Raw genomic sequence first — 24097 nt, 5'->3', positions numbered from 1 at the left:
ACCAGCTTTCCACAATGGATCTTTTCTCAGAACCATTATTAGTGTCTCTGGAAGGGTTAGTATTCATGGGGCAATCCAGAGTCAGTACGATATCACAGCCATACATAATCCTGTTTAGAATTGGTAGCCTTGTTCCCTTCCCCCCCCCCCCCCCCAAAAAAAAACAAAAAACAAAAAACCCCAAATTTAAAAGATCTAAGCTACCAAAGACCAAGAAGCCAGGAAATCCTATTTAGATCAGAAGCTGCCTCTTCAGAAAAGACCCAGTGTTGCTGGATTCCCATGGGTTTATCCATGGGACAATTAGCCTCTTGAAAGAAGATGGTCAGAAAGCTACTAAAATAAAAAGTCTGTCTCCTAACCTGGGTTGAGAATCCATCTTTCAGTCTTCTCTGCTCTTCAGATGACTGTCTGGATGCCTGAATCACTGGGCCTAAAAATCTTGACTTATTTCCTACTATAATACATGGCTCCAATATCACAGCCATACTTTCACCCCTCTGATCTAAACATTTCCACAAGTTATATAAACACTGGTCCTTCCATTTAAGGATATTTGGAAAAAACAGATAATAGAGTAGTTTAGAAAAAGTAAAGAAAGGTGGAGCAAAGATATGTTAAACTCCACTGTTTTCTTTGTTACATTACCTATACATTGGCTATTAACATTGTAAGCTCTGGAGAGAGGCCTGTTCTGTTAATTTAGATGAAATATTGGGGCCCAAAGAGTTAAAGGTGTTAACGAAATCCAATCACTGTCTGACATTTAAACAAGTTCCAGGGTTTGATATAGAGACCTTAACCTTCTTAGTACCATGGCAAACACACCCTTAAAATCCTTTTAACATTTTATTAAAGATACAGAAAAAGAAAGTTAAAGCATTTAACAAGTATAATATACAATAAGTTTAGTACAAAGTATAGTATAAAATGTTTTCCTTTTAACAACATCCCTTTTTTCCCTTTCTGTTTAGTGCGAGAGTGCATTTAGAAGTGTAAAAAAAAAAAAAAAACCCTTTAGTCTCTTGAAAGGTTTCAAAATGGCAATAACTCTTCTTTTTGGGGAAAAGAAAAGTTCATTGTAATTGGCTGGAGTGTTAAATCCAATCTCATTTCCTGAGAAGACAGAACAAGCACAAAAGGAAGAGAAAAGAATAGCAAAGAAAGAAAATACAGCTTTCACTTGCAACTGTGCTGCTGAAAAACATAGGCACAGTACACGGTCTTAGCTACTCCAAGACCTGACAACTCCTACCATCATCAGTCTGTCTAGGTCATTGCTTTTAGCTGCCTCTCTGGTCACAGGTTTACAGCAGTGTTGCAAAATATGCTGTCTCGGTGGGCTAAGCCAGACTCTTACTAGACAAAAGGGAAAAAGAGAGGGATAGGAAAGAGAAGAAATGAATTAGGGGAGGAAAGGGACACATTGGTGGCGAAGAAGAGGTGTGGGGGAAAGAGACAGTTTCACATTCCAGGTGATGTTTGGGATTCAGCCAGAGCTGGTGGAGGTGGCAATTGCATCTGGTTCCCTTTCAAGTCTAATCTGATCAGGAGTTCTTCCAGGATTGGGATGAAGAAAGTCTGGGGTCCCAGAACATGCTGCAGGTGGCAGCCATGATGGTGAAGCTCTCTCCAGTAGTCAATTTTTCTCCCAAAGTCTCTTTAAGGATCCCGAAAGGGATTTATGGGCAGAATAGCCCATCCCCTCATTATTTTGTCCACCAATTAGACCTAATAGCTGATACTTTGGTTAATTGATTTTCAGTTTCATACTGCTCTTGTTTACCACGCATGAATTTAACACAGTCCTTGAATTATATCAGTAGGCCTTTGAAATAATTCAGCTTTCCCCAGCAACATTTGTTATAGGTTATTGTGACCTGTTATGAACTTACACTCACTTCTTATAGTTGAGCTCACAATTAGGATAAATTTGTAAACCCAATTATCACAACAGGACTCATTCTCCCATTTGCCTGGAGAGTGCTTGGAATGCTATAACTAAATAGATTCAGTACCTCAGGCTTCTCTGTGGTGGAGGACTGCAGCTATTTCAACACTAGACACTACAGCAAAGCAGTTGCATTACTATTTACTTCTGAAGCAGAAACTTCTTTCCCCATCAAGAAGTCTGCCTTGTGTAAACTGTTTCAACATGTCTGCATACAGCATTCCTTCCAACTATTGCAGGAGCAGTAAATTGTGGGATATAGGTTCCTTTTCACAACTGTCCAAAGCAGGCATATGTGGGGCAACCTATAAGATATTGTGGAACCCAGAAGGGTATGCAGACAAATAGGGGGTCAATCTCAAAACATTTCCTGTCTGAAAATGTTCTTCAAATGACTGTCCATATACATATTCCACTGTTGGTATTCCCATGTTGAGTGCTCTTGAGAAATCATTTCTAATCAATTGTGTATATTGAGTTAGCGTATGTGCCCTCTATGTCCTCATGCCTGCAACAGAGGACATAAAGTGTAGGGCTCCAGTTCCTTCTCACCACCCATAGCTACGAGTTGAAATTTATCACTTCTCTAGCACATTAGCCACTGTCTTGTAAGTATAGTATAAATAGTTTATAACTAGCACTAATAGGTTTACTTTAATTGATAGTTTCCATTTTAAACCCATTTGGGAACTTGTTTTGTTTTTTCTTCCTGAGAGGATTGGTACCAGGCTGTTCAATATGACCTATCATAAATCACAAGACAAGGAATGTCTGAATCCTGTGAAGTGGTCATGCTGCTGAATGGTGGTCACACAAGATGTTTGTTCTGATTCAGAAGGTCACATCCCTGACCAGTGTGACATTTGCAGATCATTCTGGAGAAGAATTTAGCAAACTAGCGAATCTCCCCTCAGGGGATTCCTCCTTGAGCAGTTATGCCCACATTCGGACCTGGCTTCGGTTGCTAAAAAGTACAAGGTATCATTGAAGAGTGCTCTGTCCTCAAAGATTGTGGAAATAACCCTCAAATCATTTGTCTTGAGAGAGCCTTTGGGAGACCATGGTAAAAGGGAGAGAAGGGGTGGATCATCTCAGTGTGACTTTCTAGATCTAGACTTCCAGAAATAAAAGGTTCCTCAAAGCCTCAGAAGAGTTCCCTGAGCACCCATACCGATGTTGTTTGAACCGAATTGGACTATCTCAAATCTCATCCGGTATCAGACTGGCCATTTGGGTTCCTTCGTAGAGATCCCATGATCAAGCCTTAGCAGTGTCAACTACCCCAGTACCAGTTGCAGCAATACCATCCATGGGTGCATGACCAGTGTATCTAACTCCAGCACCAACAAAAACTTATATTAGAGCTCCTCCTTCTCTGATGCTTTTTTCCTTGGTACAGATGGAGTCTTCAGCTACTCTGGCACAGAGACCGTATCTGGCTGCCACAGTGCTTACTATTTCATTGGTACTGGATTGTACTTTTTGCTTCCACAAGGCGCTTCCCGTTGGCTCAGTCTGCAGCACAGTCTACTTGCAGTACTGACTAAAGAGCATCCCATTTATATTCTCACTACTCCAATGGGAACAGATCCCTCTTTTCATGAGGACTAATTCCACCTCATTTACTTCAGGAGACTGCTCTCCACTGTATTCTACAAGATGGCAGTTACCTGGACTCCCTGGATCACCTACTGTACTGAGAGCATCTAAGCCAGGCTCCCTCTATTATGGTAGGAGCTCATATACTCACTATAGAGGTTGATACTCATTGCCTTGGCTACTGGTTGGTATCTTCTTTTCCAACGTCCTTGGAATTTTGGGGTATCTTAGGGACTTCCCTGAGCATAAAAGACTTGTCTCAACTACCTGTTCAAGACATAAGTCTCTGACCCCTGATCATTTGAGAAGGGAGTTATCTTTCGCCACAACAGTCAGAATCAGGTCACAATGCTCCTCCTCTAGACCAAGACTTGCAGACTGAGAACAGACCATCTCTGCACACATCTCCTCTTTATTCCTCCGGGAAGCTGACAGAACCTGTTGATTACTGCTAACTGGGAAGTCTGTTTAGGTTTGGAAATCCACCTTAGGGTTTGCGGTGCTGAAGATGAGTGACAACGCCGTCCTGAAGCGGTGTATTATCAAAGTGCAAAATGTCCCTGATGCATTTTACAAGCTGAGTTCCCCAAAAAGCTGGGGCAGTAGATAGAATCCATATTTCCACACATTGTCAACCCATACAAACTATCAGAGTACATCAGCTGAACAGACCACTATTCCCTGCTAGTCCAGATAGATCATAGGATCCTGACTGTTTAGTCTGGTGAAGAAATGGCATATATTTCACAAATATTCTAGAGTGAACAAAATGGTACAATCTTCCCCACCATAGTCTGTTGTGGAGCTGCGGCTGTATCTGTCCACACTGGTTCTGGGAGACCCTGCTTTATTCAGGGTAATTTTTTTAATATACAAGCAGTGAAAGGCATCACTGCTACCTCATAAGGAGTAGAGTATGCTGGTAGCCTTCAGTAGGACATATGCAAGACTTCTTTTTTTGCCCTGTTATGTTTTATGCAAAATTTGTGAAAGTAAAAGTTTTTTATAAAACTTTGTGGAAGTATTCCTTCTGACACAATGACGCTGAGATGCCAGGAAGGAGGAGACAATAGTATTAAACTAATCTGTGCAATAACCTATAATTAGGCACCCCACAACAGCTGGCTTTAATAAATGTTCTGATATAATTAAGAATGTCCTCTGTCAGCACTTTGCAAAGAGAAAAATGAGAAAATGCAGACTGATACTGGTTTTTTTTATATTTGTAATACCAACATATTCTTAGTTGGTTGATGGTGGGAAAGAGGTGACTTTCTAGAAAAACTCTTAAAATGATTATAGAACAGAATATCTGAGTATTTTTTAAAATAAAAGCTGAAATTTTGTTATCATAAGTAGTACGTCAGCAGCACAGCAAAATGTCTAAAAGCAGTATTGCAGCAGCAGTGTTGTCACAACACAAAACTGTAGTTGTACTTCAGTTCCCAATAGTTCTGCATACTTGCCCAAGTCTGTTGTAACTAATTGAGAATCAGAAGGAACAAGAACAAGGAGAACAGAATCCTTGTACTTCTGAAATTACAAGTGGTGCAGGTGTATAGCATTTGAAGTCTGGGCTCTTAGCAGTTAGGACAAATGTGTTGAGTATAGATGCAGCCGTGGAGAGTACAGGATGCATGCTACAGTGAGGAAATGTCTTTTAGCAGTTGCTGAAGTCGTGTTGGGAAGGGATTATGATCTTTGTCACTGATCTAGTGAAAATCAGTTTGCCAATTGTAAGAATTTTTAAAACTTTACCTGTGTGTGCTGACTTGTATAACACAATAATGTGCCAATATTCCCCTCGGGATACGTGTGCATATATAAATTTATTTAAAATATTTATACAGTATTCTTGCTCAGTGCTCTGAATTTGCATGTACCTAAGGCTATGTTCAGACTGACGGCCGCAAAATCGCCACCGCCAGATCGATCTTTCTTGATCGATTTGAGCGGTCAGTGAGACCTGCTCAATTGATCAGGAAATTGACTGAGTAAGTCCACCCCCTCAAGTAGCGTAGCACTGAGCTGAGTTCTCAGCGCACTGAGAACAGCGTGCGGAAGGGAAGCAGAGCAGTTGATGTCAGTTACGCAAACTACTGTGTGTAGTTTGCATAACTCCCGTCAACTGCCGCCAAATTGCGCGGTAAGTGTGAACCAGCCCTAAGAGAGGTGAATGGACTTTCAGTTTTAATTGTGAACTTGTTGATTTATGGTTTGCAGGGATCAAATTTGGTAAAAATAGATACAGGTATTCTCCAAGTCCAACCCACAAAATACCACAATGAGATCCCATTCCCAGTAGATTGGGTAGGTGTTTAAAACATGATCTTGTGTGCTCTGCTGAGCAGTCTGGTTTTGGATTCAATTCAGTGTGTTTTGGTAGTCTCTATTAGGCTCCTTGGATCCTTTTTGATTGGATGAAAAAATATTTGGTCGTACTCTTCCAAGTGCCACCCGTTTTTGTGGCCCAACTAGCTGTTGGGTTATGAGATCTTGTCTCCAGTCACCCAAGGACAGGAAGATAATAATTACACCATTGTTGAGACCCTGTAATGGTAGATGGGCCATGTCAGTTTCAGTGAAGCTTGTGTAAGGCTGCTTGACCTAGCATCCCCGTTGCTAATCTATAGAAGTAGATAGTTGAACTTCTTGTTCTGCAGTCTGGTGGCAGGAAATAAGTAAAAACTGTTACCTACACTAGATAGTAGGCATGATCCTGCCAGCGTTCAACAGATGGACTGACTAATAAACTAGAAGTTACCAGATGGACAATTGATACTGAAGTACTTAAGTGCAATAAATCTGGTTTCTGTTCTGGTAATGATACTGTTTGGGGAACCTGTTTTGAACACTTGACTTTGAAATATGGCAGAGAGCGGAATTCTGGAATTGCCCTCAAAATTGACCCTTTTGAACCCAATTATGAGCTACTGACATATTCTACATTCGTCAAAATGGAGAGAATTTTGGTCCCAAAGATAATGGAGGTGGGAGCCAGTTGGTCTATCTGGGAAATGAGGCTTTCAGTGTTTTGAGTGTTAATCGGCAACCAGAATGTGGTCTATACCTTGCTCATTTTATCCCTCAATGGAAAAAGAGGGACAAATTTACTAATATTCAACTTTACTGGTTGCTATATCCACCTGTACAATAACAATGACTGCTCTGTGAACTGCTAAAGTTGGCTTCTACCGTACATCCCTGATCAAGTACACAGTGCAATCCTACATTGAGAGCTCTTCATCTCTAGGGTTTTTTCCATCTGTAGTGATGGCAGGTGGAAGATCAAATAGTCTGAGTCATGGAGCTCTTAGTCCTAATTCCCATCCTGTCGTTCTGAACAGTGCCCTTAATGTTCTACTGTAGGCCTCTGTCAAAAGTTCCCAGACAAGCTTTAGACCTCTTGTGGATTAGAATTGTGCTTTAGCTTGTTGAAGAAGGCATGAGTCAACCTTCCCACCCTGAAAGTCTAGTCATTGTTCTAAGTTTCATTGAATCTCACTCTGAGTTTTTTGTTTTTTTTTTCCCCCACTTTAATCCTTTTGCTGCAATTGACAATTTCAGAGACACCGGGACACTTTCATACACGATTCTTCTTGTTGATGTACATAATCTCACTGTGGATTGCATAATTGCCTCCGATTCCAGATAAGTATTAATTGGCTTTGGGCCAGTAGCAATGTGACCATAAGAGGAGTTTTACATGGAGATAGATTGTGGTTCCAAAAGTTGCAAATAGAGTACACAAGAATGCTGAGATCTCTGATATGAATGCTGGAGACACAATTATGTTCTACAATTGAAATGATTATACAATGTTGTGTATGTAAGCAAGGGGTTTCATGGATAATTGCCCCTTGGTTGCCCCAGGCACATAGACCAGAATGCACAAAACATCCGTCTAGAATAGTTGAAGAATTGAGTTGAAACATTGTGACTACACAGGGAAGATAGTTGAACATGTGCCTGTGACCTCATCACTTCCCTTCTACATTGACCAATTGGACTGATGTCTCTGAAATGTGTACATGGCTTGCTGAGAGCTAGTGCAATTCTATTGATATTCTGTACTCTTGAGAAACGTTTGGCACACTCGTGTGGACAGTGTTTCAGGCATTTGAATGTGCACTGCAAATGGCAATAGTTTCTGGTGTAGACTGGCCTTTGTCTCGTGCCCCCACTAGGTGACTTCAGTATCTAATCAGCCAACATACCATGGTAGCTCCAGTCCAGTCCAATCTGAAGGACTACCTAGTTTCTAAGATTAAACTCTTCCATGCTGTTTTTCCAGTGGGGGGGGAAGGTGGGTTCTCTTTGGAATGTGTTTGAGAAAGAGGTCTGCCTGCAAAAGTTAATGTTGGAAACCTTAAATTCCCCACCCCATCTCACCCTCCCCAAAAAATCTCCCATTTGAGGGAAAAATGAGTTCTCAATTGTTAAGGGTTCCCAAAAGATGTGAGGTGGAGGAAAAGTATCCCCATAAAGTGGGCTCTGAGATCTTAAGATGCGCAAAGCTTAAGCCCTTCTGGTTGTCTGCAAGAATGAAACACGTAAGGAATAGTATAATCTTGGCTTTGATTTATGTAATTGGGTGTGTTGATCTCTACCTGAGGTCACAAAGCAGATACTGCAGAAGGCTCATTCTTTGTACTGGTTCTGGACATAATACTGGTTGTAAATTTACCTTTTCATCCTGGAATTAAGTTTGTTGAAACAACTTCAATTTAGCCTTTTCTCCTCAGTTTTATTTTTAGGTTTGGAATGGCCATATGTTTCCATCTCTGACAAGAGTGAAGTCTTCCTTTATCCAAAAGTGTTTTCTGGCTAGTAACAAACTTGTTCCTTGAGGATGTACTTTCATAATGGTTTATGTCCCATCCAGATACTTTTATCAACTTTCAGGGTATCTTGCTTCCTTTTTTGCTCCTAATCTATTCAAAAGTCTGGATCCATGGGCTTCAGATGTCACTTCGGGCAGAATTAGAAGCATCCTACTGGGCATCTGCAAATAGTTCACTGGTCATGTTCCTGGCTTCTCATTCCACCTGCTAACTTACTCTGAGACAGCTAAAATATATTTCCTAAAATAACTTTTCTGCATAGGCAGTTGCTGTAGTTGGGATTTATGTGATCATGAACAGGAGGATGCTAGTTCCCATGACTATCTCTTTGTGATCCACACTGAAAATTCTAGATCCCCTTGTCTATAAACTTGGAGAAGTAAAATAGCTCTTTGTTTCCAAGATCGTTGTCTGGGAAGAGCCCTGGGAAAGATCACTTGACATTGCAAAACATCACCCTCTGTTGGATCAGGAATAAGACAATAAAGATGGACCATCGGTATGATTCAGTGTGGTAATTTGTTTGCTCATTATGTAGGTAACTGAAGCCTACCTGTTACTTGAGTGGAGCAGTTCTGTTTTTGAGGATGACAAGGGGCATGGCTTCAGCCTAGAGTTAGGAAGGACAGCTAGATAGTCTTGTCTGTGAGTTCTGTTGAAGCACTCATTAGCTTAGCTTCAGCTAATGCTGCTTCTGAGAATTCAGTATAAAGTAATTAAGCCAGTCTAGAAAAAGTCATAATGACCCTGCTAGAAAAGCTCTGTTCTGTTCCATATTTTTTGTCTTCCCAATCCAGTGTCTTAAATTTTTTGTACTGATTCCTCTTCATCCCTATCCAGCTAAACATACCTGTTTAAGGATAAGGTATTTGAGGGATCTTGTGGTTGTAAAATATCATAGTACATGCTGTGGTCTCAGCTATGGAAGCCTCCTCCTCGGAAAGAGGGAGTAAGTTGTCACTGGAGAAGCAGAGAGAAAAGGTGCCACATTTTTCTATCTGTAAATGTCTCAAGGTGTATGCATGTTTATGTGGAAGAACCCAGATCTTGCGTTCAGCACCATTAATGAAGTGAAGCACAAGTTAAAATAAAATCTCCATATGCATCCTGCTAGTAAGTATCATATATCTGGAGGGATGATAACTGTGGGTAGATGCAGCTATTGCATTCATAAAAATATACTGATAGCTTTCTTTTTGTTTGCCCTTTATATTCTGACAAATTCCACCATACATAGGTGGAACTTGTTTGACTGTACCAATACACTAGACACAGAAATTTCAAGAATGTTCTCTGCTTCACTCTCATAAAGTCAATTAGGCTTAATGTGACTTTAACTTTGCTAGAGAAAGCACAAAGTATAATTGCATGAAAATAGGCTCTTAAAAGTGTGTTGGGCTCCATCTTCTTGTATCCCTACTTTATTGTAGCTCCAAGACCACAACTATCTTGTAAGAATGTACCACATTTGCAAAATGAGACATTTCTTTCCTAAGGGTTACAATGTAACACAGGCTCAGCATTTTATGTTCAGGGACTGAATAGCGTATATGATGTCTCAGTTCTGTAAGGGGAGCATAAATAGCCGTTTTGAGAAATTCTGCATTATAACAGCTATTAAATTCAAACAGAAGCGTCATTCAGAACTTAAGATGATGGTTAATTATTTGATTGACTGAAAAATGTGGGATAAGAGGTTAGAGAGCCTAGTAACTACTTTTTTTCCATGGGATTTTTATCCCCTCTGAATTTCCTGATTGAGGCTTGTAAACTTTTGACTGTTCTTCAATGCATCTGTTGAAATTCCATGTGTCTCTCTCAAATGAGAGAAGGGAGTTGAATGCTGGGTTTTATTTGTTTAGGCTTGCTCAGAAGACCTAAAAATGGGTTGTTAGAATAAGTTTGGGGTTCAAAAGAGATATGAGTAGTGATATACACTTACAGAAATACTTATTTTTCAGACTTTCTTAAATCTACGTAGCATTTGAATAAAGTGTGTGATCTACAAATAGGTCTAAATTTAAATTAATTTAAAAGCAGTGTCTTAAGTAAAATGTTTACACATCCCCATATTGTTTTTGTTTGTTAAATAGGTGATTTAACAAAAACAAACTTCTATAGAACCATGAAATCTTTACCCTGTTAAAGTGGCTCTTTCAGTCTCAATTTTTAAACCTTGACTTACTATTTTTGACTTGGCTGCCTTTTAAGAATAAGGTGCACAACTTCTTGGACGTGACATCTTAAACTTTTGCCCAAACTTTACAGTGTGTGGTAAGGCATTCTAGATCTCATGTTAATCTGACCCTGCTGTATGCTTCCCATTACCTGAAGTCCTAATATTGAGTAGTACCTCATTCTTGAGATCTGCATTCTGTGGAATATAGTAGGGCTTATTGGTTTAGCACTAAAGAAAATACCCTTTTTCCTTATAAATCTCTACTCATAAACAACAAATAACAGAGCTGCATGTGTATAAGCTGTTTTTATAAAACATAAGCTTTGCAATATACAAGGACAAATTCACACAATTATTCTGAGTACTGTATCATGTCAAAACAGTGCATATACTGACAATTGTTTAGTCAGTGTTTGGTAAGTGCTTGAATTCCCTTCCTGCAGCTTCCCCAGTAAACACCATGTTGAGACATTTAACTCACTTTCCTTCGACCTTCACTCTGCAAACAAGTGAGACTTAACCTCATAGAGTTAACTGACCTTATGTATTTATTTATTGAATGTGGTAATGCATGCACACAGCTATCCTAAGACATGTACAGTCTTTTAAAAAAGGGGAGGGGGAAGAACTCCCACCTTTTCTTGGTTTCAAGAATAAGCTTTTAGTTCTCTATCTTGATGTCAGGTGCTCCCTAAAGACAACCTATCTTCTTTCCTTCCTATCTCATTTTTAAAGTCCTGCAGTTATGGTGGATAGGATGGGCCACTCTGACTAGCTGCAAATATGCCACATCCCAATAACCCAACAAGCCGGCAGAGGAAGGAGCAGGCAGGCATCCATGCCTTACTAAGAGAGGTACCATAGCCAAGGCAGTCTGACCTTTGTAACATCCAAAGACTCTGCTTGGGAGATTGCTTGGGATAAGCAACCCCTTTTTAAAAAACAAAACAAAAAAAACACATCTTATGAAAACAGGAAAAGCAACAGTTGGTTCCCCCATGTTTAGAAACTGGCCCGTCTGGCTTCTAATCTCCTTGCTTCCTCAGTTTTGCTCAAAGCCAAATTTGCTGCTGGAATGGACTTCTTTGTGTACTGCTCGAATGGGAGAGGAACTAATTAGGCAGGAGAGTCAGAAGATGACTTATTTCTGGGGTAGGTGGGGATGTACATGTTTCCTTTCAGCCCGCTTGATGTGATGTCTTTCCTGCCTTTCATTATTGAAGGACTGTAGGAATGGTGTACCTGATGTTGACATACACTTAGTGTTATCAAAGAGTAGGCAATATTCCTGAAACTGGTGAAGGGAATAAAGAAATCCCTTTGTGCCCTTCTCCCCAAAAAGAGAAATTAACCTTCTCACCACTTTTAGTAAGAGTAAAAAAAGACTTTTTAATAGTCTGAATTTACCCAAAGAGCCTTTATCCTTTTTGTTTGCCTAGGGAGAAAATTGGCCATGTGTATTAAAGGGGCAATCTTACATTCTTTTCTAGATAAATCTTACAGAAGCTTATTTGCAATATTACGAAATTGTAAAACATTAGCAGGTCGCATTTTAGAGGAACCTTATTATTGGCTTTCTAAATCACTGATTGCAACTCAGGCTGTTAATATAAAACTGTAAATGAAATCGAGACTTGGCAATACAATCAAACTGTTGATTCTGGCTTTTACATATGTTCATTGCAAAGGCTAATGTCAAATTGACTCCATGCTGTGACACTTCAACACATGAAAATCATTCACTGAAATGTAACTAGTTTTTTAAAAAAAATACCCATTTAGCTCCAAATATTTCATAATTGTATGTGGTTTGGCAAGTTGTGTGCAAGAGTTTCTCACTCGACTGAACAAGTCTCTTGGTAGTGTAATTTATAAACAGATTTTTAGCACAAGCAAGAAAATTCAGTTCACTTTCAAAATGAAGGCTGACCTCCAACTGAAAAAGCCACAGCAGCAAGAATAAACCGTGTCATACCAGGTTTTCAATCCAAACAAATCTATGCTTGGCATTATCAGGACTCTTAGCAGTATTTTTTAAACATGAACAAATATCCTACGTTAATTTAGAATTACGTCAATAATTTGGGATTTTTATTCATCTGTGTGGAATTATAGAATCATAGAAACAAAGGGCTGGAAGGGACCTCGAGAGATCATCTAGTCGATCCATCCCCCCTGTGCTGAGGCAGGACCAAGTATATCTAGACCATCCCTGATAAGTGTTTATCTAACCTGTTTTTAAAAGCCTCCAAGGATCGCAGCCTAGTCCGGTGCCTCCCTTCGCAACCCAGTCCAGTACCTAACTATCCTTATAGTTAAAAAGGTTTTCCTAATATCTAACATAGTTAATATAACTTTTTAACTATAAGGGTAATTTCTAACCTAAATCTCTCTTGCTGTAGATTAAATTGATTACTACGTCTCCTATTTTCAGTGAACATAGAGGACAGTTGAACACAGTCCTCTTTGTAACAGCCCATACTTGAAGACTATTATCATCTCCTCCCCGTCTTCTTTTCACAGGACTAAATCTATGCAATTTTTAAAATTCCTCATAGGTCAGATTTTCTAAACTTTTTATCATTTCTCTTTTATCTTTTAGTCAAAGTGCATTTTTAATAGGTTTTCTTATCAAGAACAGATATAGCCCTTTTCAGTATTTTCACCAACATTCCCTCTTGATGAGATGTACATATGCTCTAGTCTAGGATATCCTAGTGAACTCTCTGGAAAGCAGTTATCATAGGGGCCACCCAGGTGAACCTTCCCAGTATTAGAAATTCATTCATGGGGGACATAGAACTGCAACGTCACTATTTCTTCAGTTTCTTCTGACCTTTATCTGAAAGTTGGAACTGGAGGGTCAAAACCTGTAGTTATTTCCTTTTTATTTAGACAAGCAAAAAAACATTACTGTACCTATAGCTTTTGGTTGGCTGTAACTAATGTACGATAGATTTGGTTTTTCTGTGCACGATTTTTGGTACGGGCTTGTTGACCATGTGTTTTGTATTGAAGATGTAGCTGATTCCAGCAAGAAGTCTGGGTTTAACTGTTGTACATAATTCTGTTCCAAGATATTGATCCCAGATCAACAAGCTTAGTACCTGGATGGAAATAGGCTGCACACGGCCGTGGGAAACTTTGTTGCCTTTGCTTTCTGCACCAGTAGGGTTTGGAAGTAAATGCTTCAGCAGAAGAGTTTAAGTTGGCTTTTCAATCATCTAAGTTAGGACCATCCTAGAGACATGAGACCACTTCCCAAAAAAAGCACATAGAAGTCTTCAGTCAGAGATTCAGTTGCATAAACTGATGCTTCCTTGATGCTGAATGGGCAGGTAGGGGAGGCTTTGTTTTCTGTGACATTTATCCAAGTATTGCTGGAAGATGTGGAAGCATGGGTCTGTGTGCCTAGTTAATACTAAAGGAGGTTTTCAAATAGTTTTGATGTGGCAGGATTCTTCAAAGGATCTACCAGTGAAAATAATGCTTTGAAGCAGCTGCTTCACCTCTCAATGTACTCTGGTTCAGAGCCAGTGGAATGCTTGGTACTTGCTGCTGAGGAGTCGATGGGGAGTTACTGTCCTAGGATTCTATTTCCTCATCGATGTGCCCTAGAAACTATCCCTGACCTTGCTTTCCAAAGATGAGGCGTTGAAAATTGCTTTGACATAGATGGTTTGGGGCTGAGCACTTGTTATGGCCATAGTCCTCAGCCCCCAGAGACTACTGTATATCCTTTACCTAAAAAGAAACCTTCTGACTGTATTTCTCTGCTTGAAAGACCTAGAAATTGAGTCCAGGAAAATTGACCACTTTGGGGAAGGAGTTGTATTTGTTGGTCACCCTTTAAATAAAGATTTCGAATTATTGAAGGGTGAGGCACATTGACTACCTGTTCCAAAACCAACCTTTCTCCTTCTTTAATCAACTCTTCCAGCGGGAAAGGAGACAAACCAATTGTGCCTGAAGGGCAAAGAATACCCATACATACTCTTCAAGCAGTGCATAATGTCTCCAATACCTCAGCACACTCTTGGACTACAGCTGTCTCCCTGAAAAGGGGCTAAAGGATCCAGCCCTTCCAGATAAGTTGGTGGATTTGCCTTTTGAGGGCCATGACCCATTTAGTAATGAGGCAGATGATTGTTGCTGCCTGGTGGGGAAGGGGAGAAATATCAGACCAGTGATTGTGGAAACTATTCCAAAAGATTTTCTTATTCGGTTCCACTTCATGTTATCTTCATACATTCTTTTTAATTCATTTTCAGGTATCACTGACGAGTACGAAAGCTTAAGTTTTTAACTTCTTCTAACTTGAAGCAATAGAGAGAGTCCCTCAGTAGTGCAAAGGAAAGTTTATTTTATTTCCTTTTTTAAAAAAAGAACCACCTACATGACATATAGGCTCTTAGGAAAATTTAACAAATTCATAAAAAGTTCAAATGTACATGGTAATATTAGCTTCTATAATCTGTTCATTAAAGGGACCCTGATTTGAAAATCCTATTGAAAACATAATCTTTTCCCTCACTATTTCATGAGGTGTTTGTTTGTTTGCCATTTGGATAAGTTTTTCTCCATCTTTTTGTAACTCTTTGTAATGCTGATTCCTATTCAGATTGAGTTTGTTTACCCATCTTGTTGCTTCCTGTTCAGAATCACTCTGGGATATAAATATTCACAATAGGAACCAATGATGTATAAGCTGTCACTGTCAAAATTGAAGCTCACATTGAAATAGCACACATTCAGCATGCTATTTAAGTCTTTTAAATAACACTCTAAAGATAATTTTAACTTTGTGTAACAAAGGCTGATAGGTTTTACTGTTACCAAAAACTCCTCAAATCTAATATGTCAAGTTTATCCAAAACACTATTTAACTTGGAGAAATTTAAATGCTGGTATGGTTGAGCAATTTTGGGAACAGGAAGCTCCTGTTGTGATGAAGTGGACATATATAATGTGTTAAATTTGTTGACCAGGAAAGAACAGTTCTGGGGAAAGGATTTTTCTCTAGTTGTACAAACCTAACCGTCTAAATTTCAGACAGAAGGTGTTGGATTTTAAAGGCTGTGTAAACCAAAAAGTTACCATTTATCTCACTGTATTGCAACGGATGTGCAGTATACTTTATGTAATTGATGGAACAATTTTTTAAGAATATATACTGTTCCAAACCCTGCAGAACTTTCAATTTGATTTTCTTTTCTTGCTTGTTTTTTTGGGTTATCTTCCTATTCTCTAAGTCTTTTACATATTTCTTTTTCCTCCTTCACGCAAAAAAAAAAACAAAAAAAAAACTAGTCTTGTGACCTACATTCTTTAGTTTCTTAACCTAAGATTAAAACACCCAGTTTCATGTCTGTACTGGATTTACACTGAAAGACTGTTTAACTTAATGCTCTGAAACTTTGAACTAGGGATGTAAAATATCATTTACTAAAACAACCGTTTAAACAATTAAAATGTATATTGTTTAAGCGATTAACTGCTATGATATTTTACATTCCTAGGGAGGTCACAGGAGGCACCCGGCAGCTGGGTGGGGGCAGCCCAGTGCACCTTGGCCACTACATGGAGCCCTGACCCCTCCAATCGCCCCTGGAATCTGCTACCCCGCAGCCCACAGGAAGGGGCAATAAGGCACTCTGTGCCCTGTTCAACCCCATCTACTGCGCCCTGCCCATCAGTCCCCTGCCGAAGAAAGAATGGACATCAGTGGATCTGAAGAACTTTACTACCTGCCAGTGTCAGCAGCTTTCAACTCCTGGCAACACTAGAGAGATAACGATGAGGAGGAAAAAGTGAAGTAGCTGGATCACAACTCAATCTACTAACCTTTTTCCTGCCTCCTTTTTTCTCCCTTTCTGGAAGAATGGTCAGTCAACGCAAGCTGTACTGAGCACACTACTAAATCAGTTCTATAGAGATAGAAGGGCTGAAGACCTACTCCCCAAGCTGGCACAATAGATTAAAATGTGCTATCTATATAATACCACTTCAAACTGACTCAGACATTCTAGATTTCAGAGCGACAATCTTGAAGTGATGGAAACAGCTACCAACATGGTTGATCTTTTTAAAAAAACCAAAAAACCAAAAACCAGGTTGAATAATCACTTGGAATTCACGGTCTGAACTGTCCAGTTTTCACATTCTTAGCCATTTTGTCTCTGCAAATTAAACCTGGGAGACAATACAGGCTTTCAGCTACTTGTTATGTCGTCATGGCTCAACACAAGCACTGACATAAGTGGCTATCTTGAAATTTAGGGGTGGGGGGGAGGATTATAAAGACTTTTTGCATTCTTGGCAGTTCTAACAGTAATACCACTTTGGAGATGGAGAAATGTTTTAGACTAAAACATCATCAACAACAACAAAAGAAACTCTGAAGTATGTATCTGGGCCTGGGAAGGTTTTTAGGTGACCTGGGGTGTTTTTTGTTGTTTGTTTTTTTTATTTAGTGATTGTGTTTAATGTGAATTTTACATTTTTGTATGGCATCAAGAGAGCTTTGATGGTATAACTGAAAAGTATAAATCCAATAAATAAAAACACACTTCCACAATCAGGTATGACAAACTCAAGTTAACTTTTCTTTTCTGTTTTTATTCTATGATGCACTTAAAGGCTAGCACACTTTTTTTTTTTTTTTTTTTTTTTTTAAGTTGCAACATCATGGTGACTATACATTTAATTGGGGTTGTTCAGCTCATTTATAGAACTATCCTAGGGGATTAACTCAAGCTCTTTACACATGTTATATTTTATTGAAAGGAGTTGGATTGAAGTTCTTTTGGAGACCAAAATCCTTTATCCATAGGACGTACACAGCATGGGCAGCAGCAGTACCAGGCACCTCTGTGTTGTCTTGCCAGTGCCTCAGCCCAGCTGTGGAAGGACTACCTTGAGGAGTATGGTGGTAGTTAGGTGTCTTTTGCTATTCATTCCTTAATGTTGCTGCTGAAGCCATCAGATGGTGTCAGTTGTGACTGGAGAAAATTGAGATGGACTTTGTCCACTGGGCTCATTAATTTAATCACAGGCCACCATAGGAAATGACTTTTTGCCACTACTAAATTGGGCTGGTTTTGAACCTGTAACCTACAGGTGAAAGACTTTGTATTCAGTTGCCAAACTATTGAGCTGCCTATTATACAAATTCTTTTTATTTGCTCAATTTATTTGTCTGTTGCTTTATATCCTGTTGATGTGGTGTTTCAGCTACTGACCTTTCTTCATGGGACTTATTGAATAAAGGGTAAATTCTCCTTCACCATACAGTACAGCTGTACTGTAACAGCTTACCTGATATATTTACTTACAATAGACTTTAATCATTTTTATTAAGCTGTTAATTACACAACTATAGCATGCATAGACCCTTGTATTCTTACACTTGTGTATGCAGAAGCATTAGTACACAAATATTGAGAAAACAATTTCTTAAATGATATTTTAATGAAAGTTGTCTTGTTTTCAGTATTCAGCTGATACTTTTTTCTACATAGAAAAAGACTGTTTGTTTGAATTGGAGGGGAAAAAAGTGTACAGCTAGCAAGCATCCAAAAGATTGCATGCTTACCTGAACCTTTTGATTCTAGTAAGCTAAGGTGGAAATCTTGCAAAAGCAAGATCTCACATGATTCTGACACTTCAGTATCAGGTTGAAATACTGAACAGCCTTTCTTGTGATATTTTTGGCAGTTCTAGCGAAGACTAGAACTGGAAGCGAAAACAATTATGAATATTTCAAAACTTCATGAAAAGGTTTGGCTACAGTTCGGGTTCTAAAGCTAGATGAAGACTTCAGGTGGGATAGAGGAGAGACGCTGTTCTTACCTTAGCCAAATTGGTTTCCTTATGTCAAACTTGAATCCATTTTGAAAATACCAAGATGTTATAGATGCCAGTTCTTCAAAAATTTTCCACTCTTCATTCTTAAAGAGTTTATTCTATCATAAGTAATGTGATATGTAGTTAATACAAAACAGTATAAAAGCCTTCCAGTTTTCTAAGGAGGATTGTATGGTGTACAGTTTGATGCATCTCACTATGTCAAATGTGTTTATCCATTTAGGTTCAGACAAAGAAAGAAGAACCTTTGCCACCGTCACTGAGCCAAACCATTCCAACATTTTATTTTCCTCGAGGATGTCCAAAAGAAAAAGCGAATATAGATGCAGTGATTGCCAAAGTAGAGAGAACTTTCTCTCAGTTTCCAAATGAGAGAGCAAGTTTAGAAGACATGGGCAAAGTTGCAAAGGTGAGGCTTTACTGGGTGTCTAACCTACAAAAAGGAAACAAGTGATGGTTTTCCTATGTTACCTGTTTTATATGAATAAAAATCAAAGTTAAGTGAAGGTAATAATAGCAGACAAATTTAAGCAGACATATGGGGCCTGATCCATAGCCCATTAAAATCAATGGGAGTCTTTACATTAACCTCAGTGTTTTTTAGATAAAGCCCATATGTGTCACAACTCAAAACAATTTGGCTGCTTGAAATTCTGATATCTTGTGCAGTCCTATAGATATCAGTGGGATAGCATTGTCTGTCAGTGCACTGTTTGGCCCTGTGCCTTCACAGTAATCAACTTTACTACTGGAGACATTTTAAGTTCATTGCTGTTTGGCTTACTTACTTGGTGCAAAATTAGAATTTTGAGTATATCTATGTGGAACACTACAATTAAACCAGTTACTCATGTAAAAACAAAGAAACTAGATAACTTTCTCACCTTAGACAGGAAAGAAAGCCATGGACTTGCATTATTAAACCTTGGAATCCAGAATTGCTTTGTTTCTTTGGAGGGCTTTTTATTTGATCTTCAGTAGTCACCAGATTTTATTATAGTGCCCAAATATGGGGATTATCAATCCAAAAAGACTGACTTATTTTGCTTCTGTATAACATGCATGGCAAATTGCATTGAAGGCATTTAATTTTTTTTGTTATACTCTTGAAGCAGGAATGTAAATGATAAATATTTTGTGTCAAGGGAGCTGTATTGATCACTCAGTATATCGTTCCATAATAGTCTAGGGTTAACACTGGCACACACATACACTGACTGGAATTGCTTATAGTAAACATGTTTGTCTTCATATGGGAATCTCCCATTTCTTTAAAAGCACAAGTGGAAAAATGTTTCCCAAATGTGAGGGGGGGAAAAATGAAGGAAATCACTCTCTTCCCCTTAACTTCTTTTATTTATCATGAAAATCTGTCTTATGTGGTACAGTAATGACTAAGGCTCTTGGTCAAATTAAAGATTACTTCAATTGACGAACTGGTCAATAAACTACAATAAACCAAACCTTCAGGGGATTTCCATAAATACTCAAGTTCACTGTTGTTCCATAAGAGTGTGTGCAACAAAACAAGTGTCTCCTTCCTGTTCTCCCATAATGCTGCCTTACAACTACACTAGTAAGGTTCCATTTTATGCTAATGTTTTGAGGGAGGGAATAACCCTTAGAAAAGTCATCAATAAACTGACTGTCTGCATTATTCCACACCTTAATTTCAGGCCTGTGAATGCCCGCTTTACTGGAAAGGTCCCTTATTTTATTGTGCTGGAGGAGAGCGAACAGGATGTGTCTCAGTTCATAAATTTGTTGCAATGTGGCGGAAGTAAGTAGGTTGCTTTTTTTGAGATACTGTATTTCTTAATTTAAATGTAATATTGTAAGCTATGAATGTGATCCAGCCTGCAAACAAAAAACCTCTTTCTACAGTCCAATGTCAAGAGTAATTTTTTATCAAGTTCAATGTGTGTACAGTGGATTCCTTTAAATCTTGATATTTTCTGTGTACATATATAATGTGGTGGTAGGTTTTGGGAGGTGTGCTCCTAATTTTCAGGAATATGTCAACAGTTGTGGGCAGACATTTCTCCTTTCTAACCCTTTCTCTCTTCACTGATCCCAGAGGAAGAGCTATAGTCTTGATTTAAAACTGTCCTCTCATTTGTCTGCTCCCCTGCTGGGAACAGTACAGTGTAGATACATTAATGTAAATGATGTCTTAAGCCTAAGCAATATGGGATCATTGGCCAGTGCAATGTCTAGAGATGTGTAAGCATGTGGCCTAGTAGTAGGCAGAAGAAACTGACCACGGACCTGCCTTTATATTTTGGTAACTAATTCGTTAAATGCTCATATGTTACATTAATGAGTTGGGATTAAATGCTGAGACTGAAGCTGTTTCATAAGTCCTGCTATAGAACTTCCTAACACAAGTATGAACATTTTTTTCTTCTGTGGGTGGAGTAGGAAAAATATCATGCAAATTCATTTTATTTGCATTTCAGAATACTACAGACCTGTCACGATGATGCTGCAAAATTTTTTCATCTTCTGATGAACCCTGGATGCAACTACTTGGTGCAAGAAGACTTCATTCCGTTTTTACAAGTAAATTGTTTCTTCCAACTCTAAACAAAAGACTAGATGTAGACCAGCACAAAATTTCCTAACAGAGTAACTGTATTAATTGTTTTTACTAAAAAGATTATTGATATTTAGTGCATGCGACTTGTGTGGTCAACTGACCTGCTGTTGAGTTTAGCTTGTTACAAGTCATTTTACAGTCACAAATATTTATAGCCAGCTTTAGGGAGGAAGTTGAAAATAAAAAACCCTACATATTCTACAATAGCCCTTAACTGATGTTTAATTTAGATCAACTAATGTATCAGAACCTATTTAGCCTTAAGAATGACAACTCGTGATTGACATAGTAGTGTTAAGGATGTGCTTCTGAGGTTTCTAGGGGGTTATTGGGACGGGAAAGAAGAAAAATGTCAGTTGAATCTCTTTGGACTGTCACAGGTCTTAGTCCTTTGCTACTGAATGACCAAAAGCATTAGTGTTGGACTACCACTGTCTGTAGTTTATTTGCATGTGGTTTTATAGAGTTTCTTCATTTATAATGGAGAAGCATCTGTAATTTTGCAGCAGTGCTGTTTCTTACTACATGTATCAAGACCCATCTACACTAGGAAAATAACTTTTTTCTGATAACTCTCGTCAGGAACATATAATTTGCACATTTATGCCTCATGTTTCTGACATGTCTCTATTAAAATTAAGAAAGCTCATTAAACGGCTTTTAAAAGCCAGATTCTTTTGAAAACATACATCACCATGGGATGTTTGGATGAGGCACTCTACGAATGAAGTTATATTTAATAATGGTAATTTTGCTTAGCAATCAACATATGGCTCTGTCAAGGAATTGGAGGTAGAGTTCTGCATTAATGAGTTCTCACACATGGTGAGAATGGGTACCAATGGACACTTCATTTCTTTCCCTCTCTCTTTATAGGATGTTGTCAATAGTCATCCTGGCCTATCATTTTTAAAAGAAGCATCTGAATTTCATTCTCGTTACATTACCACAGTAAGTGCTTTATTTAGAAAAATTACTTTGTTTATAAAACTTAACTGTTAAATCATAGATCAATTTAAATATGTAAAACAGTCCATTGTGAAAATGATTATTTCCAGAGACAAGTATTCTGTTGATCTCAACTTTCCAGGCTTCTAGTGCATGGTATTGAGTATAGTCAAAGCTTCAGGAGATATGGTAGTGGGAGGAAGAACATCTGTCATTGCAACTGATGGTTGTAGGGCTTCTGTTTACTTTAGTGTTAGAAGAGCTTGCTGAATAACAGTTGAAGTAGGAATACTGAGTGGAGATGGTTTGTATGGAACATGTTAATGAATTTCTATTGAAGAGTAAACTACTTAGTTAACTTGCACACTTATATGGCTGTGGTTTACAACCTATGACTGGTTAGAATCCTGACTCTGGTTTGAACGTTGTAATGCGGGAAAAAAAAGCCTAAAGCTTAAAATCACTTTTGCATTATTTCAAGTTCATATTTATCAAGTTGATAATGCATAAACTCCACAATGTTATGGAATGGTAAAAAGATCATCATAGAACTGAAACCTTCTTTTTTAGCTACCTACATCTTCCCGTTCAAGGATTTTCCTTTTTAATTCAATTTTGTATACATGAAAGGTTCCATATCTGCAGCTTTAGGCTTCTGTGACTAAAATCATCTTTCTATCCACAAACTGCTATATCAGTAATACTTAACTGTTCTATCAGGTTCCCTCAGCTGCTGATCTGGACTTGATAAGATCTAGGGCAGGGCTTGACAAATTTGCATTGTAGCTAGGAGCCAGCCCAAAAATTAAGGAGCCAGACAACGTGGGCCCAGCAGCGCGCCCCACCAGAGCATAGCAGCCGCTCTCCCCTTCTGGCCCCGCCACATGGACGCAGTGGCGCCCTGGCCGGAGCGCAGCAGCCACTCCCCCTTCCAGCCCCTCCCCTCCTCCCGCCCCTCTCCTACATTGGGGCCCAGCGGCAGGGTGCCATGGTCTGAGTGCAGCAGCTGCAGCACTCCCCCTCTCCCCCTGGCCCCGCCCCCTCCCACAACATGGGCCCAGCAGCAGGGCACCCTCCTCCCAGCCCCGCTGCCTGAGATCCTTCCAAAGGGCATTCAATCTTTTTTTTTAATTTTTAAAATCAGCAAACATCAGTGACTGGGTTTAGCAAGTATCAGCATGGAGCTAAACTAAGGCCATTAATTTATACATAAACTACAGTTGGATCTAGCACAAATTTAATGTGGAAATCTTTATTTTGAGACATTAACTTTGGTTCTGCACTTTCCAGACACTAGTCCAGAGATCTAGTCTTCAGATTCATCCTCTCCACTCCTATAGACATTGCCAACAGACCAGTAGTAATATTGCCAGCCCCAAGAATTAAAAAATTATGGATCAACGCCAAAAAATCATGATTGGCCTAAAACTCAAATCTTCTTTCAGAAGATTAAATCATGGGGTTTAGTCTGTTGTTTTTATATATACGCAAGAGTGAGCATTACCATGCTTCTAAAACATACTGTGAGTAAGCAGGGAGGGTTCAAAAATAAGAACACTTTGGCCCCTGCAGCAGTTACTCTTGTCTTCATGCAGTTTTGGAGCAGGTGCTTGTAGGTCCACTTCCTAGCTCTTGCATTCCCAAACCAAGCCAGCCACCTACTTCCTTAGCTGCCAAATTTTGCAGAGCTTTGCACTGCATCTTCAAGAAAGAGAAGAAAGAGGATCTAGGGAATGACGGACCAGTCAGCCTCACCTCAGTCCCTGGAAAAATAATGCAGCAGGTCCTCAAGGAATCCATTTTAAGGCACTTGGAAGAGAGGAAGGTGATCAGGAACAGTCAACATGGATTCACCAAGGCAAGTCATGCCTGACCAACCTGATTGCCTTCTATGAGGAGGTGACTGGCTCTGTGGATGTGGGGAAAGCGGTGGACGTGATAGATCTTGACTTTAGCAAAGCTTTTGATACAGTCTCCCACAGTATTCTTATCAGCAAGTTAAAGTAGTATGGGTTGGATGAATGGACTATAAAATGGATGAGAGCTGGCTAGATCATTGGACTCAATAGCTAGTGATCAATGGCTCCCTGTCTAGCTGGCAGCCGGTCACA

At 39.1% G+C, this 24097-nt stretch overlaps 1 protein-coding gene across 6 annotated transcripts in view; it reads left to right on the top strand.

Moving 5' to 3' along the window:
• PPP2R3B (protein phosphatase 2 regulatory subunit B''beta) overlaps positions 1–24097 on the top strand; it is a 79366-nt gene that overhangs the window by 26845 nt on the left and 28424 nt on the right. For all 6 annotated transcript variants that reach the window (XM_067545711.1, XM_067545712.1, XM_067545716.1 and 3 more), the window contains 4 exons: positions 18663–18848; positions 20116–20219; positions 20899–21001; positions 21915–21989. In XM_067545711.1, coding sequence (XP_067401812.1) covers positions 18663–18848; positions 20116–20219; positions 20899–21001; positions 21915–21989 — 468 coding nt within the window. The remainder of the gene's footprint in view (positions 1–18662; positions 18849–20115; positions 20220–20898; positions 21002–21914; positions 21990–24097) is intronic.

The sequence above is a fragment of the Emydura macquarii genome, unplaced genomic scaffold, assembly GCF_026122565.2.
Source record: "Emydura macquarii macquarii isolate MOO-44397 ecotype Brisbane River unplaced genomic scaffold, CSIRO-AGI_Emac_v2 contig_1070, whole genome shotgun sequence".
Classification (NCBI taxonomy): Eukaryota; Metazoa; Chordata; order Testudines; family Chelidae; genus Emydura; species Emydura macquarii.
The sequence above is the reverse complement of the archived record's forward strand: the minus strand, read 5'-3'. Positions and strand labels throughout refer to the sequence as shown.